General features: G+C 44.1%; 2 protein-coding genes and 1 non-coding gene across 4 annotated transcripts in view; all 3 read left to right on the forward strand.

Moving 5' to 3' along the window:
- ZBED5 (zinc finger BED-type containing 5) overlaps positions 1-3,052 on the forward strand; it is a 42,950-nt gene extending 39,898 nt beyond the window's left edge. Inside the window, exons 3-5 of one of the 2 annotated variants that reach the window (XR_016231196.1) lie at positions 701-899; positions 1,014-1,255; positions 2,899-3,052. The gene's annotated coding sequence lies outside the window, so the exon portion shown is untranslated. Of the gene's footprint in view, positions 1-700; positions 900-1,013; positions 2,725-2,898 lie in introns of those variants that run through there. The other variant, XR_016231195.1, reaches the window with a different exon arrangement.
- A 1,246-nt stretch (positions 3,053-4,298) lies between these two features.
- Positions 4,299-15,830, forward strand: EIF4G2 (eukaryotic translation initiation factor 4 gamma 2). Its single transcript, NM_001082379.2, is given in 22 exon segments — positions 4,299-4,517; positions 5,634-5,760; positions 5,871-5,936; positions 6,819-6,959; positions 7,489-7,591; positions 8,365-8,496; positions 8,587-8,653; positions 8,750-8,901; positions 9,229-9,339; positions 9,448-9,531; positions 9,616-9,714; positions 9,962-10,103; positions 10,194-10,354; positions 10,709-10,822; positions 11,302-11,427; positions 11,556-11,660; positions 11,755-11,970; positions 12,062-12,320; positions 12,653-12,857; positions 12,992-13,203; positions 13,281-13,402; positions 14,998-15,830. Coding segments are annotated over 21 exon segments (2,724 nt in total). The 5' UTR covers positions 4,299-4,517; positions 5,634-5,719; the 3' UTR covers positions 15,064-15,830.
- On the forward strand, positions 10,875-11,015 carry LOC127485317 (small nucleolar RNA SNORD97). Its single transcript, XR_007912424.1, has one exon. It is a non-coding gene; the product is annotated as a small nucleolar RNA SNORD97 (small nucleolar RNA).
- Positions 15,831-16,082: the final 252 nt, after the last annotated feature.

The following is a 16,082-nucleotide window of genomic DNA, read 5'->3' on the forward strand; positions in this document are numbered from 1 at the left end:
CACCGTGGGAGCTTTAAAAGCTATTGATAGCTGGATTCCACTCATAGAGCTTCAGATTTATTAGGTCTTAGATGCAACCTGGACATTGAGATGTTTCAGGGGCCCCCAGGTAGTTCTAACATGTAGCCAAGGTTGAGATTAACTGATGTAGCAAACAGTGAAGTACTGATTCTTAAACATAGTAATATGTAGAAGAAAAAGGTGTTTTAAGGAAGACTAACATGAGTATACAGACTAAAGGGAAAATACTTTAGGTGGCCCTTTAGAATTTTTCAGTAATTCAGAAGAAAAACTAAGGCCTGGATTAGCATGCATGCAAGGACACTATAGGGAAGAAGATGATTGTAAGAAACATTTAGAAACAAGTTACACCAGGACTCAGTGACTGATTATCAAACCTGATCAAAAGGAAATTTAGAATAGTGGGACCTTTAGCAAAACTAAAAAGCAGTCGTTAAACAGCTGGTTAATCAAGGATGTGGCAACCAACATTAAGTACTATGTCAGAGTCTCTGCTACGTGCTCTACATACACTATCTCATTTAATTTTTACAATTCTATTAATATCATTGTCATTCCCATCTGACAGATGCAGAAACTAAAGAAGAGTAAGCAATTAAATAACTTGTCCAAAGTTACACAGCAAGTGGTAGAGAAGATACTTGAACTCAACGGTTCTGACTCCTTTGCTTTATTTTAGGAAAATGATCAGTTACATACAGAATCTGTTGAATTTGAGCAAACAACTGAAAAAAACAAAATGGCTATCAAGACCTGATAAGAACATAAATGAGTGAATCAAGTCAGATTTCACTGTAAAGAAATGAAAACATCTAGGGGAGGCAGTTGCTACTCAGCTATACTTGAATATTGCCATTAAGGCATTTTTTCACAAAAAGGTAAAGACCTGGATTGGTATGTAAAAATCTAATATTTGAATGTCAACTAATTAAAATGTTCAAAACTATGTTCTAAACTAAATATGGCTGCAAGTTTGCTTCTCTAATCAACAGGCTGCTGAAAATTCCGAACTGGATTTCAAGTGAGCAACCTAGGCTGGAGGTCTGTAACTAAGGGGCCAGGAAGCTCTGAGAGGATGGCTACGCTGCAGCATGCTGTGTGCTGGCCATGATTTAATCACTGGACATGATTAAAGAAGTGCAAGAACAGAGAAGTTAAATCTGTCAGGGCTCACAGAGTTCTTCAGTCTTACAGAAAACTGACAAAACAGGAAGTGTAACACTAGCAGATTGAGGTGGGTATATTCAAAGTTTAATTTTCTATGAGCTAAAAGCTAAATTCAAGGCAATGACTTGAGTAGTCACATATTTAGGATTTTATGGAAATGTTTCAAATTTATGAATGTTTATTTCTCTCACAGACTGAAAGGTAATTGAAAGATTGTGTTTTATCCACCTTTTTACTATTTGTACCTCAGTACTACTCCCCCCTCCCCAGTTCACTTTCTCACATACCCATGTCTGTAAAGTCTATAGCAGAGGGGTTCACAATGGACAGAGTAAATAGAAGATTGAGTAAAATCTTTTTATATTTAATTGGGGCCTGCGGCTCACTTGGCTAATCCTCTGCCTGGGGCACCGGATTCTGTCCCAGTTGCTCCTCTTCCAGTCCATCTCACTGCTGTAGCCCGGGAAGGCAATGGAGGATGGCCCAAATGCTTGGGCCCTGCACCCGCATGGGAAACCAGGCTGCGCCGGCCATAGCAGCCAGTTGGGGGGTGAACCAACGGAAAGGAAGACCTTTCTCTCTGTCTCTCTCTCTCTCTTTATATTTAATTATTGACCAAGTTCCTTGATTATTAGGACATCCAGATTTTGGGGGTAAGTGAATATTCTCTGAAGTCTAGACTAATAAGGTATTCATTATCATACATGTGGTCTGTAAACCAGTTATGAAAACTTATATACAAAAGTATTTTTGTAAACTAAAATCCTACACAAATTATAAATATATTCTAGTCTTTTCTTGAAGCTAGAAGGGTCTTGGGATTATATAGTGAAACCCCTTGTATTTAAAACAAAATTTGTGGGACTGGCACTGTGGCATAGCAGATAAAGCTGCCACCTGTGGTATCGCCATCCCATATGGGCTGCTCCACTTCCGATCCAGCTCTCTGCTATGGCCTGGGAAAGCAGTAGAAGGTGGTCCAAATCCTTGAGCCCCTGCACCTGCATGGGAGACTTGGAAGAAGCTCCTGGCTCCTGGCTTCAGACTAGTGCAGCTCTGGCAACTGCAGCCATCTGGGGAGTGAACCAGGGGATGGAAGACCTCTCTCGCTCTGTCTCTGCCTCTCAGTAACTCTGCTTTTCAAATAAATAAATCTTTAAAAAACATAAAACAAGGGCCGGCGCCGCGGCTCACTAGGCTAATCCTCCGCCTGCGGCGCCAGCACACCGGGTTCTAGTCCCGGTCGGGGCGTCGGATTCTGTCCCGGTTGCCCCTCTTCAGGCCAGCTCTCTGCTGTGGCCCGGGAGTGCAGTGGAGGATGGCCCAAGTCCTTGGGCCCTGCACCCCATGGGAGACCAGGATAAGTACCTGGCTCCTGCCATCGGATCAGGGCGGTGCGCTGCCCGCAGTGCACCAGCCGCGGCGGCCATTGGAGGGTGAACCAACGGCAAAAGGAAGACCTTTCTCTCTCTCTCTCTCACTGTCCACTCTGCCCGTCAAAAAAAAAAAATTTTTAAATTAAAAAACAAAAAGAAATTTGCATCTTTCCCCAAAATGAGGTGGTTTTCTTTTAGTCACTAACTTCAAATGGAAATCTTTTCTAGTTTAGTTTGTTAAATTAATAGCAATAATTATGTGTGTGTGTGTGTGTGTGTGTGTGTGTGTAGAGTGAGAGATGGGGGGGGATGACCAATCTCTTCTATGGCAAAGGTTTAAAGATGAGGATTGTACTAGAAGCCTTCAGAGCCACACCACCTCCTTCTGTGATAGATTTAAATGTCCTGGGAAGACCTCTGTAACTCTCCTGAAAATTGTATTAAGGATTGGGTGTTTTTAACACCAAGAGCTGTTTTGATTGTCAAAGGTAAGTTTGGGTCTTTGTGAATACTGCTCTTTTCTGGACTCTTTAAGTCATGCATGTTCAAACACACACTTTTTTTTTAATTACACACTGTATCAAGAATTGTATGTTCAAAATGGAGATGGGGATATTAGTGTTGCTTAAGTATATGGAAGCAGGACTCCATTTTTCACATGGCTAACACATCGCAAACGTGGACCACAGTCCCCGGCCTTTAAAGCATTACCTGAGAAGTAGGAATAGTTCAACCCGCTGCCTGCTTTCCCATTTCCCATTTCTTACCATTGAGTTAGTCACACAACTGTGTGATTTAAAATACACAACTGACAGCCTCGGGTGTGATTTTTTTTTTCTTTTTAAAGAAAAAATGAAATCCAAGAGGTAGCAATTTAAGATCTCCAAACGCCCGCGCTCTGACAGCGCTTCCCAAAGGCGGCTGGCAGCTTCCTGGGACTCCTCGGTGGCCGCTGGCCCGACGTTCCTCTGGGGAAGGCTGCGGCTCCTGTCAGGCAGACAGTAAGCCCCTTCCTTGTCTCCCTTCCTCACTCGCGCTGCCGAGGGTGGGTCAGGAAGAAACTGAATGGAGCTTCTTCCCCCCGCACCGCGATGCAAGTTTCGTCTCGTGGACGCTCTCTCCCGGGCTGCCGAACCCCGGGATCGGAGTTAGGATTCCCGGCGCAGCGCTCGCCCCGGGGACGCCAGGCCGCAACCCTGCAGGCCAGTCCCAAGGAGGCCAGGCCCGCGAGGGACAACCACAGTTCCTTGTGGGCGCCCGGGGAAATCAATGCTCACACACAACACGATCAGGAACGGGGTGAAGTAGAAGCTACAGCTTTCCCCCCGAATTCCTGGACACAACACGAGGTAGAGGAAAGGAGGCTTGCACAACTCAAGCACGGGGTACGGACTCGGGAAACAAAGAAACTGCAGGAAGATGAAGCGGCCACACCAACGCAGACTCAATAGGGCTCTACGACTTTACGCAAGAGGCCCGCATCCCGCCAACGCTGAGCCGCCCCTTACGCCGCCGGCTTGGCCTCAGAGCCTTCGCGAATATGGCTTTGCGCACTGCGGCGGAGCTGCGCCGCAACCGAGCTTGGCCCGGTGGCTCCTCCCCGGCGCCCTGCGCGGATTGGTGGCGGACGGCAACCAGGCTGCTGATTGGGTGGCGAGGGAGCCATTCGGGGCGGCCCTGGTGGGTTCGGCTGCCCCAGAGTGATAAGTTCGGATTCAGACACGCCTCACTGCCAGCAGCGAGCCGGAGCTCTATGGAGGTGGCCGCGGGAACCGGGTGGTGGCTGCAGCAGCGACTCCTCTGAGCTGAGAGTTTCAAGCCGTCCCCGACTCCTTCCTTCCCCTTCCCTCCCCCTTTTTTGTTTTCCGTTCCCCTTCCCCCTCCCTTCCCCGTCCCCGACGACCGGATCCTGAGAAGGCAGCTGCGGTGGCAGCTGCTGAGTTCTTGGTGAAGGTGAGTGGAGACGCCGCCGCCGAGTGCAGCGCTCTAAAATGGCCGCCGTCCCCGGCCGCTTCTTTCTCAGGCGGTACAAAATGGCGGCCGCAGGCGGAGCCGGGCGGGGCGACCCTTCTTAAGTGTTTTCCTCTGCATTTCGGGCACTTGAGGATTTCGGGCTTCAATTCCCCATTCCCGTTGCTCGCGGAGCAGAAGGGTAAACGGCGAAGTTGGTGCGGCCGCCTCCCGGTCGTCGCGGCGGGGTGGCGGGGCCGCGGCGCGGGCGGCGAGGAAGCGTGGTGGGGGCCGCGTGCGCGGCGGCGGGAGGCACACGGGCCGGCGGCAGGGCCCGGCCGTTGGCGCGGGACCAGCGAGGCGCAGGAGTCCCAGAGTCCGGCTCCGGCAGGGAGGAGGTGTGTGGGGCCCGGCGGCTGGGCCGCCGGCCGCGGGGAGAGGGTCCCTGCCCCGAGGTGGGCCCGGGAGGCGGGGGCCGGCGGCTGCCCGTCCCTGGGGGCCGGGGGTGGGGGCCGCTCGCCGGCGGCCGGTGGCCGGGGCCGCCCTCCTGCCGGAGAACAAAGAGCCGGGCGCAGGGGCGGCCCCGGCCGCTCCTCCCCGCCGGGGGACCCGCGGCCTCCGGGGAAGCTGTCGGAAGCACTTCCCTGCTCGAGCCTGGTGGGAGGAACCCACTGCTCTTTTGTTCCCAGGAAGGGAGAGACGGGGCGGAGGTTCCTGCTGCCATGTTGTGGCCCGGGCCGGCGCTGAGCGTGGGCCGCGGGGAAGCCGCCTGTTGCCGGGCGCGCGGCGGGCGCGTTCGCCGTGGTGTGACCCCGGTGCGCGGCTTGGCCGGCGCTGGAATGTCGCTGTTCCGAAACGTTCGTTCCCTGCCGCTTGGCGTGTTCTCGGACTTCCGTGAACGCTTCTCCTGGCATTCTGGACCACCTAGGATTTCCAGTTGGCTAAACAGCCCCGTTTTCTGTCCATTTGTGTTCGGGATCCTTTCTATTTTAGTCGTAGGAGATCTGCAATGCAGTGAAAGGTCAGGCAGATGCAGTACCAGGGTCTGAAGTAAACTAACTGATGGAGGTGGATGACTGCGGGAGCGGTGTCTAATTTCCCTACTCTTTCTCATTCTAGGTTTTTCATTTCTCCCATCCCCTCCCCTCCCCACCCTATCCATTAATATTATTCTTTTGAAGATTCTTCGTTGTCAAGCCGCCAAAGTGGAGAGTGCGATTGCAGAAGGGGGTGCTTCTCGTTTCAGGTATGTGTAGATTTATTTAAAGTCGTGAAATTTTCGGATACTATTTTTATAACTTAAAATTTAAGTGAGACATAATTGGGGTATAGTAAAGAAAAATTCTTTTTAAACAGTGCTTCTTCGGGCGGAGGAGGAAGTAGGGGTGCACCTCAGCACTATCCCAAGACTGCTGGCAACAGGTAAGGCTGTGAAGAGGAGTCCGTAGATTAGGTTAAAGGTGTTTTCTATGCATAGCATACATACATCAGGAGTCCTAAGCTTACGGGGAATACTTTCTGCTAGATACCCTAAATACAGAATATCTGCTCTTGATTATTCCTTAGCCAAGTCATCTGATGTGAGTTGAGGCTCTCAAATTGCTGTTTTTTTTTCCTCCTGTTCTATCATTTTTACCAATGTTATGTCTGAAATCAGCAATTGTCCTTACTTGGTTGGTGTTGTTAAAGTGGTATGTGTGCAGTATGGTCACAAAACATTAGAAAGGGATAATTCTGAGGGTGTGGTTCCTGGGTCTGCAACCTTGGCAGCACCTAGGAATATTCAGTGGAAATCATACTCTCAGGCAGTAGCCCAAACCCACTAAAACAGAAACCAGGGTGGGCCCAGCAGTCTGTTTCAGTAAGTCCTTCAGGTGATTCTGACACTGCTCTTGGAGAACCAGTGATTGAGTTGCTTTGTACAAAGTGAAGGAAGTTGAGAAAAGCTAAATTGCTTCCTTGTTACAATTTTATTTTTAGAATGCATGCTCCCATATGCTGGTTGATTCCCCAAGTGTCTACAAGGCTCAGAGCTCTGATCTCAGTTTAGGTCTCCCACAGTTGTGGCAGGGACCCAGCTATTCAAGCCATTACCTGCTGCCTCCCAGGGTACACATTAGCAGGAAGCTAGAGTCAAGAGCAGAACTAGGACTCAAGTCCAGGCACTGCAGTATGGGAAGTATATGTCTTAACCACTAGGCCTCATACCACCCCCAGAAGAATCATTGCTCAGCATGATATTTGATGTGTGAATGTGTGCCATGCTTTAATTTTTTTAAATTTTAAGTCTTTTCTATTCTTCAGCGAGTTCCTGGGGAAAACCCCAGGGCAAAACGCTCAGAAATGGATTCCTGCACGAAGCACTAGACGAGATGACAACTCCGCAGCAAACAACTCCGCAAATGAAAAAGAACGACATGATGCAATCTTCAGGAAAGTAAGAGGGTAAGTTTTGAGATCTGTTTTACTTTATTTCTGTGGTGCACATGTGTTGTATTAAAAAAGCAAGGTTCTTGCCTAAAAAAGAAGAGTTTAATGAGTAACATTGATGTTTAAAGAATTGCCTTAAAATGAAAAGCAGCACATCCATATTTTGGAGCTTATGGTAGCTTTCCTTTTCCACCTTTGAGTTAACATTCATAAGCCTGCTGTGCTGACCCACTTGGCCTGGTATGTGGCCCAGTGAATTAAGGAATATTGCAGTGTTGGCTCATAGTCTAACCATGATAATGAGAAAGTCTTATGTTCTGGGAGGTGAGAAAAGCTTCTTGCCAAATGCCTGGGAAACCCCAATCTGGAACAGATACTATAATCTAAATAGTGATGGGCTTATTTCAGCATCCCTTTCCGTGAGGTAAGAAGACAGTATCTTGATCATAAGGGAGGCAAGTAAAAGAAATATGTTAAAAGTTATTTTGACTTGATAGTTGTGTATGTTTGTTGACACTTACAACATGATTCCTTTTTCCCCTAGCATACTAAATAAGCTTACTCCTGAAAAGTTTGACAAGCTATGCCTTGAGCTCCTCAATGTGGGTGTAGAGTCTAAACTCATCCTTAAAGGGGTCATACTGCTGGTAAGTTTTAAATTTTGGCTTAAAAAAGGAAAATATTTAACCTGAGTTTTTCTCCACTTAAATAAGTTATATCTCTGGATACTGATAGTGATCAGGTTTTGTAGGTGAATGTATGTTTGTAATAAGGTTGAAGAATTAGGGTCTATCAGCAGCTGTTCTGTTTTCCTTTTGTGGAAGACATGTTTGGGTCTTAAGAATCAGCTGTGTGATAGTTGGACTTTAGCTATCTAAGATACATCCTAATTCCTGGGGATAGGGATGAGATCTGGATAACTGGACCTTTAACTAGTTTCATTGTTATGAAAGAGAGAACAAGCTTGTTTCCATCCACTTACACACTCCCCAAATGCCCTCAGCAACCAGGTTAAAGCCAGGATTCTGGAACTCAGTCTGGTTCTCTCACCTGGGTGTCAGGGAGCAAATACTTGAGCTGTCCTCCGGCTGTCAGGGTGCACATTGGTACGAAGCTGGATCAGAAGCAGAGTAGCCAGGATTCAAAACACCAGGCGTTCTGATATGGGATATGGTACACTGGAAAAGCTAGTGTTCGAATGGTCGGATTTTTCTGTTAAAGCACTTTACAAGATGCACTTAGTTTACACAGTAAACCTTATGAAAAGGGAGCCTTTATTTCAAATTATAGGTTAGACATTTGTAGTAGTTTGTAAGAAGTTAGGAAATTTATAATCCTTAAGACTAAAAAAGTAATGTTACAAAAGAAATTTTCTTTTATAGGAGTGTGATTCAGGTTTTTTTAAAAACATTTTTTGTAGATTGTGGACAAAGCCCTAGAAGAGCCAAAGTATAGCTCACTGTATGCTCAGCTATGTCTGCGATTGGCAGAAGATGCACCAAACTTTGATGGCCCAGCAGCAGAGGGTCAGCCAGGACAGAAGCAAAGCACAGTGAGTGGTCATTTTTGTTGGCTTTTTTATAATTGTTTTGAAAGACATTGTCCAAAAAGCCTGAGAACTACCTTTTGTTTCTAAAAACAGACATTCAGACGCCTCCTAATTTCCAAATTACAAGATGAATTTGAAAATCGAACCAGAAATGTTGATGGTAAGAATTTGTATATGATACTAAGTACTGTATATTTTCAGTTTGATTCAGAATGTTGACTTTATCCTTAGGTTTGGTTTTGTTTGTGTTTTTCAGTCTATGATAAGCGTGAAAATCCCCTCCTCCCCGAGGAGGAGGAACAGAGAGCCATTGCTAAGATCAAGATGTTGGGAAACATCAAATTCATTGGAGAACTTGGAAAGCTTGATCTTATTCATGAATCTATCCTTCATAAGTGCATCAAAACAGTAAGTATGATGGACTGTAGGCTCACTGGGTACATGACTGCTTGAGAGAAATCAGTCAACTTCAGCACCCTTTGAGACGGTGGGTTGGCTGGTTAATGTTGTGGAACAGCATCTAGTAAGGAAGAATGCAGTGTTTGCTATAAGGGGGTAGAAGTGATGATGAATTGCTGGATTTGGAGAGATTTCTTCACAGACTGAAAGTGCTATCTATGGTGCTATGAAAGTGCTTAGGAACTAAGAGTCAGCCCAAACATAAAGAGGAAAATGCTGCACCTGAACAAGAATAACTTTAAAATTTTGCTGACATGATATTTCATTCTTTGGTAGCTTTTGGAAAAGAAGAAGAGAGTCCAACTCAAAGATATGGGAGAGGATTTGGAGTGCCTCTGTCAGATAATGAGGACAGTGGGACCGAGATTAGACCATGAACGAGCCAAGGTGTGTGTGTTGCTAATGGAAATTAGTAGGTTGTCTTAAGATTTGTTCATCCTTTGATGGCATACATTGGCTTTAGCTCTTCTGATTGCATATTATTATCTTTATCAGTCCTTAATGGATCAGTACTTTGCCCGGATGTGCTCCTTGATGTTAAGTAAGGAATTGCCAGCGAGGATTCGTTTCCTGCTGCAGGTAAAACTGATTTCTTCAAATTAGTTGATAAGCTGAGTGTTTCTTTATAAATAGCAAAATTTACACTAATTTTTTAAACTACAGGATACCGTAGAGTTGCGAGAACACCATTGGGTTCCTCGCAAGGCTTTTCTTGACAATGGACCAAAGACGATCAATCAAATCCGTCAAGATGCAGTGAAAGTAAGGAAGGGTATTTTAAGTTTTTTGTTGTTGCTGTTTTTTAACTTAACAAGGGGACTTAAAACTTGGCTCATCTTTAGTGGTAGATTTGGTGTTTTTAGTGTCTTGCCATTTCTGGAAGAAGTTGTTTACAGAAATCTAATAGCTTATTGTTTTTAGAAATTGGCATTTTCCCCAGTATATCAGTTTTAACTTCAAGTAAAATAGGGTCCAGTGAACAGAGGGCTTATTGGTTTCATTTCTAAAGGATCTAGGAGTGTTTATTCCTGCTCCTATGGCTCAAGGGATGAGAAGTGACTTCTTTCTGGAGGGACCGTTCATGCCACCCAGGATGAAAATGGACAGGGACCCACTTGGAGGGCTTGCTGACATGTTTGGACAGATGCCAGGTAATTTTAAATGAAGTTAATTAAACTAAAAATGAGTTAACTATTTTAATAGCGTTCTTAAGATTTGTCCACGTATATATATGTTTTAAGGTAGCGGAATTGGTACTGGTCCAGGAGTTATCCAGGATAGATTTTCACCCACCATGGGACGACATCGTTCAAATCAACTCTTCAATGGCCATGGGGGACACATCATGCCTCCCACTCAGTCGCAGTTTGGAGAGATGGGAGGCAAGTTTATGAAAAGCCAGGTAAGAAAACATTCCTGTATTCAGATAGCAAGTGTTAAATCCTGCAATAAATGTGGTTTTTGCTTTGTTCTTTTTAAAAAACAATTAGGGGTGTGTGTGTTTTAAGCCAAATTTACATCTGTGACAATTATTTCAAACTGAGTAAAATGCCTGTCCTTAAGATTAGTAAAGTACTAGTAAGCTCATCACTATTTGACAGATTAGATTTTTATTCTTCCCTGTTTCATCTTTTACTTTCTCTGGGCAAATTCAGTGAAGGTTTCCTTGTGGCTTGGCTCATCCCTTTGGTACTTAATTACCGTAATTTGTGGACCCCCTTTTTATCTAGACTTTCTTTCTCCCTTTCTGAACTAGGGGCTAAGCCAGCTCTACCATAACCAGAGTCAGGGACTCTTATCCCAGCTGCAAGGACAGTCGAAGGATATGCCACCTCGGTTTTCTAAGAAAGGACAGCTTAATGCAGATGAGGTACATTTGCCTATGTTACTTATATACCATAGTTTGTCAATTCAGAAATCTATTGCCCGATGATTATAAAAAGACGCGTTAAAGAGGACTTAATGCTGGAGTTCTTTATCTTTTCCTCTCTTTTTCTGTACTTCTTTTTCTGTCTTTGGATGTCCAGCGTCCTGTGAGCGAAGATTATGAGATATGAGGGCAAAGTCGATTGTAGTCGTCAGTAGAGCAAGGAAAAATGGTTATCAAGATACTTTTTGTGATTTCCCTGTATAACTAAGAATATAGCAAGATATTGTAACTGTATAACTAAGAATATTGCACTTCTGTGTATGAGGTCTTCAGTTTTCTTGCTAGAAATTAAATTTCTTAACCTGGAATAAACATTGGTTGTATTTTTGCCCTAGGTTCTAAATGTGCATAGAATTAGAGTAGTGTATTTAATGCTCACCAGCTGCGCATTAACTTGGATATCTCATTTTCAATTCCAGATTAGCCTGAGGCCTGCTCAGTCGTTCCTAATGAATAAAAATCAAGTGCCAAAACTTCAGCCCCAGATAACTATGATTCCTCCTAGTGCACAGCCACCACGCACACAAACACCACCGCTGGGACAGGTATGCAGTAGCGTACCTGCATTCCAGTACCTGAAAATGTCTGAAGACTTTGGTATCTCTCCCTTTGATCTTGTTGGTTCTTGAGCATGTATCATTTGAACATTCATACCTGTCCTGTTTATTTTTAGACACCTCAGCTCGGGCTCAAGACAAATCCACCACTTATCCAGGAAAAGCCTGCCAAGACCAGCAAAAAACCACCACCATCAAAGGAAGAGCTGCTTAAACTCACTGTAAGTTTCAAGTAGTTCCATGAATGTTTATAATTCTTGGGATACATTTCCGGTAGAGAAGATGCTAATGATACTTGGATTGTGTTCTTTTCAGGAAACTGTTGTGACAGAATATCTGAATAGTGGAAATGCAAATGAGGCTGTCAATGGTGTAAAAGAAATGAGGGCTCCTAAACACTTTCTTCCTGAGATGTTAAGCAAAGTCATCATCCTGTCACTGGACAGAAGTGATGAAGATAAGGAAAAAGCAAGTTCTTTGATCAGTTTACTCAAACAGGAAGGAGTAGCCACAAGTGACAACTTTATGCAGGTTAGAACACTTTTCTGATTCTGCTAAGAATTCTTTGTATTCATTGTTGAAAACTGTAATAGACTGATGGTGTTTTAACATTCTTTCTAAGGCTTTCCTGAACGTATTGGACCAGTGCCCCAAACTGGAGGTTGACATCCCCTTGGTGAAATCATATTTAGCACAGTTTGCAGCTCGTGCCATCATTTCAGAGCTGGTGAGCATTTCAGAACTGGCTCAACCACTGGAAAGTGGCACCCATTTTCCTCTCTTCTTACTTTGTCTTCAGCAATTAGCTAAATTACAAGATCGGGAATGGTTAACAGAACTTTTTCAACAAAGCAAGGTCAATATGCAGAAAATGCTCCCAGGTAAGAAAATGCTGGTTTGTTTCATTTATTTGTTTTTTGTTTTTTTGTTTTTAAATAAACACTACACATGGAGACTCTTTGAGTGTAATTGTATGGGGAATTTATCCCATCTGAAAAATAAACATTGGAATGGATAGGCCTTAACACTTTTTTTTTTTTTTTAAAGAAATTATGCTTTAATTTTATCTGATTGTAGGTTGAGTTTTCATTTGCTGTGTTGATTCTTTATTTTTCCATGCAAGTCTCTTACACTTGACAAAGTATTTGTAAAACTGCTAGATAAGCCAACTGAGAGAGATGAAAAGGTGATACAAATTGCTTTGCCTTTTCAGAAATTGATCAGAATAAGGACCGCATGTTGGAGATTTTGGAAGGAAAGGGACTGAGTTTCTTATTCCCACTCCTCAAATTGGAGAAGGAACTGTTGAAGCAGATAAAGTTGGACCCATCCCCTCAAACCATATATAAATGGATTAAAGATAACATCTCTCCCAAACTTCATGTAGATAAAGGATTTGTGAACATCTTAATGACTAGGTAAGGAGTGGTTTTCTACTTGAGTAACATTGTATTTACTTGAAGAAACATGTGTGGTAGCAGGGACCTCAAGGAGAATTGTCTGAGTTAGAAAGCTTCATGGTTCTAACAGGGCTCTCTTTGTCTTTGTACAGCTTCTTACAGTATATTTCTAGTGAAGTAAACCCACCCAGCGATGAAACAGATTCTTCCTCTGCTCCTTCCAAAGAACAGTTAGAGCAGGAGAAACAACTGCTGCTTTCCTTCAAGCCAGTGATGCAGAAATTCCTTCACGATCACGTGGATCTCCAGGTCAGCGCCCTGTATGCTCTTCAGGTGCACTGCTACAACAGCAACTTCCCAAAAGGTGAGCGCTGGTTTCAGAAGGGTGAGTGTGGGCACTGACACAGCATGGGGATGACGAGATTGTGTTTTGTGTCTTAGGCATGTTACTCCGCTTTTTCGTTCACTTCTACGACATGGAAATAATAGAGGAAGAAGCTTTCTTGGCTTGGAAAGAAGATATAACCCAAGAGTTTCCGGGAAAGGGCAAGGCTTTGTTCCAGGTAAATCTTTCCTTAAATTGGATCCATTTTTCCCCCCAATTTTGATGTGTTCAAGTAGAGGGCTTTTTAAACAAACATAAACAAAGATAGTCCTGCTCATTTGTCTTCACCCCTGTGTGTCATTGATGTTAATATATGAGATGTAAATTGAAAAATTTTTTTTTTATTTTTATTATTTGAGAGGGAGAGACAGGTCTTCCATCTCCTGGTTCACTCCCCAGATGGCTGCAACAGCCAGAGCTGGGCTGATGAGAAGCCAGGAGCTTTTTCTGGCTCTCTACTCTGGGTGCAGGGGCCCAAGCACTTGGGCCATCTTCCACTGCTCTCAGGCCATCACGATCACCTAGATCTCCAGGTCAGCACCCACCTGACATGGGATGCCGGCACTACAGGCAGAGGCTTAGCCTGCCATGCCACAGCGCTGGCCCCAGCTAATGATTGATTAACAGTATTCATGTAGACTGGGTGACTGCAAGTTTGGGTTGAAGCTTGCTTCTTTAAAAATTTATATAAAGGGAACAACATGTCATGTATTCAATCTAGCTGCTTTTTTTTTTTTTTTTTTTTTTTATTTTACTTACTTATTTGAGATGTAGAGTTAGAGACCGAGAGAAAGGTCTTCCATCTGCTGGTTCACTCCCCAGATGGCCACAATGGCCAGAGCTGAGCTGGTCTGGAGCCAGGATCCAGGAGCTTCTTCTAGGTCTCCCAACATGGATGCAGGGGCCTAACCAATTTGGGTCATCTTCCACTGCTTTCTCAGCCTATAGCAGAGACTGGAGCAGAAGAGGAGCAGCCAGGACCTGAACCAGCGCCCATGTGGGATTCCGGTACCTCAGGTGGAGGCTTAACCCACTATGCCACAGCACTAGCCCCCACAATCTAGCTTTGATTTTATCCTTAGCCCCCCGGTCTTTGGGGAATCTCAGCTAATAATTGGGAAGTGGGACTGGGAATCTACTTTTTCAAGAATATTGTGTCCTATCCCCTTCCCTCAGCACTGCTAACACCGTGTAAGGGTACTTCAAAAAGTTCATGGAAGATGAAAAAAATGACTGGTGCTAGATACTTTGGTGCTATTGATACTATCTATTTTCCATGGACTATTTGAAGATGCCACATATTTTAGATTGGAAGAGTTGTCATCCTAGACCAAGGTCCTGAAATGTTAACTGGTGAAGTGTCCAAGGATCACCCTTGATCTTGACTATAAAGAGCCTGTGTACTATCCCAAATCCATACTCTTTATAACTTGGGCCACTCTGAGTAGTGCATTGGCAACTAGTTCTCTTGCATTCTGAGGTTTTTAAAACTAATGTCTAGGAGCCAGTGATATGGCATAGTGGGTAGTGCTGGTATCCTACATGGGTGCCAGTTCAAGACCTGGATGCTCCATTTGCAATCCAGCTGTCTGCTGTGTCCTGGGAAAGGAATAGGAGGTGAGTTGGAGACCCAGAAGAAGCTCTTGGCTTCGGTTCGGCACGGCCCCAGCTGATGCGGCCAATTGGGGAGTGAACCAGTGGATGGAAGAATCTTTTTTAAAAAAGTAAATAAGACTAACATCTACACTGCTAAACTACAAATCTAATTTACAGGTGAATCAATGGCTAACCTGGCTAGAAACCGCTGAAGAAGAAGAATCTGAGGAAGAAGCTGACTAAAGAACCAGCCAAAGCCTTAAATTGTGCAAAACATACTGTTGCTATGGTGTAACTGCATTTGACCTAACCACTGCGAAAATTCATTCCGCTGTAATGTTTTCACAATATTTAAAGCAGAAGCACGTCAGATAGGATTTCCTTCTGCATAAGGTTTTTTTGTAGTGTAATGTCTTAATCATAGTCTACCATCCAATATCTTAGGAGTATCTTTAATGTTTAGATAGTATATTAGCAGCATGCAATAATTACATTCTGAGTTCTCAAGCAGAGGCAGTCTATTGCAAGGACCTTCTTTGCTGCCAGTTACCATAGGCTGTTTTAAGTTAGCTAAAAAACCTGAATAGCAACACTGAATACTGTAGAAATGCACTTTGCTCAGTAATACTTGAGTTGTTGCAATATTTGATTATCCATTTGGTTGTTACAGAAAAATTCTTAACTGTAATTGATGGTTGTTGCCGTAATAGTATATTGCCTGTATTTCTACCTCTAGTCATGGGCTTTATGTGCTAGATTTTAATATCCTTGAGCCTGGGCAAGTGCACAAGTCTTTTTAAAAGAAACATGGTTTACTTGCACAAAACTGATCAGTTTTGAGAGATCGTTAATGCCCTTGAAGTGGTTTTTGTGGGTGTGAAACAAATGGTGAGAATTTGAATTGGTCCCTCTTATTATAGTATTGAAATTAAGTCTACTTAATTTATCAAGTCATGTTCATGCCCTGATTTTATATACTTGTATCTATCAATAAACATTGTGATACTTGATGCAGTGACTTCAAAAAACTATCCCCAGAGCCCTGGTTGCTATCTTAGCAAAATTAAGGCTGAGCAGAGACTTTCCATCTACATTAGATTTCAGAAGACTTTGCAAGGCTGTATAAATAGAGCTGGCCCTGGCCCTCTGCCCGGCTCTCCACCAAGGGGATGGGGGGACACTTTGAGCCCAGCAGTGCCCCTGCAGCCTATGGCCAAAGTGCTCGCAGTTTAGCTGACCAGAGTCAAGTGATCATTGCTGCA

This window comes from Oryctolagus cuniculus, chromosome 1 (genome assembly GCF_051225735.1).
Source record: "Oryctolagus cuniculus isolate XC-2025 breed Fujian yellow rabbit chromosome 1, ASM5122573v1, whole genome shotgun sequence".
NCBI classification, from domain to species: domain Eukaryota; kingdom Metazoa; phylum Chordata; class Mammalia; order Lagomorpha; family Leporidae; genus Oryctolagus; species Oryctolagus cuniculus.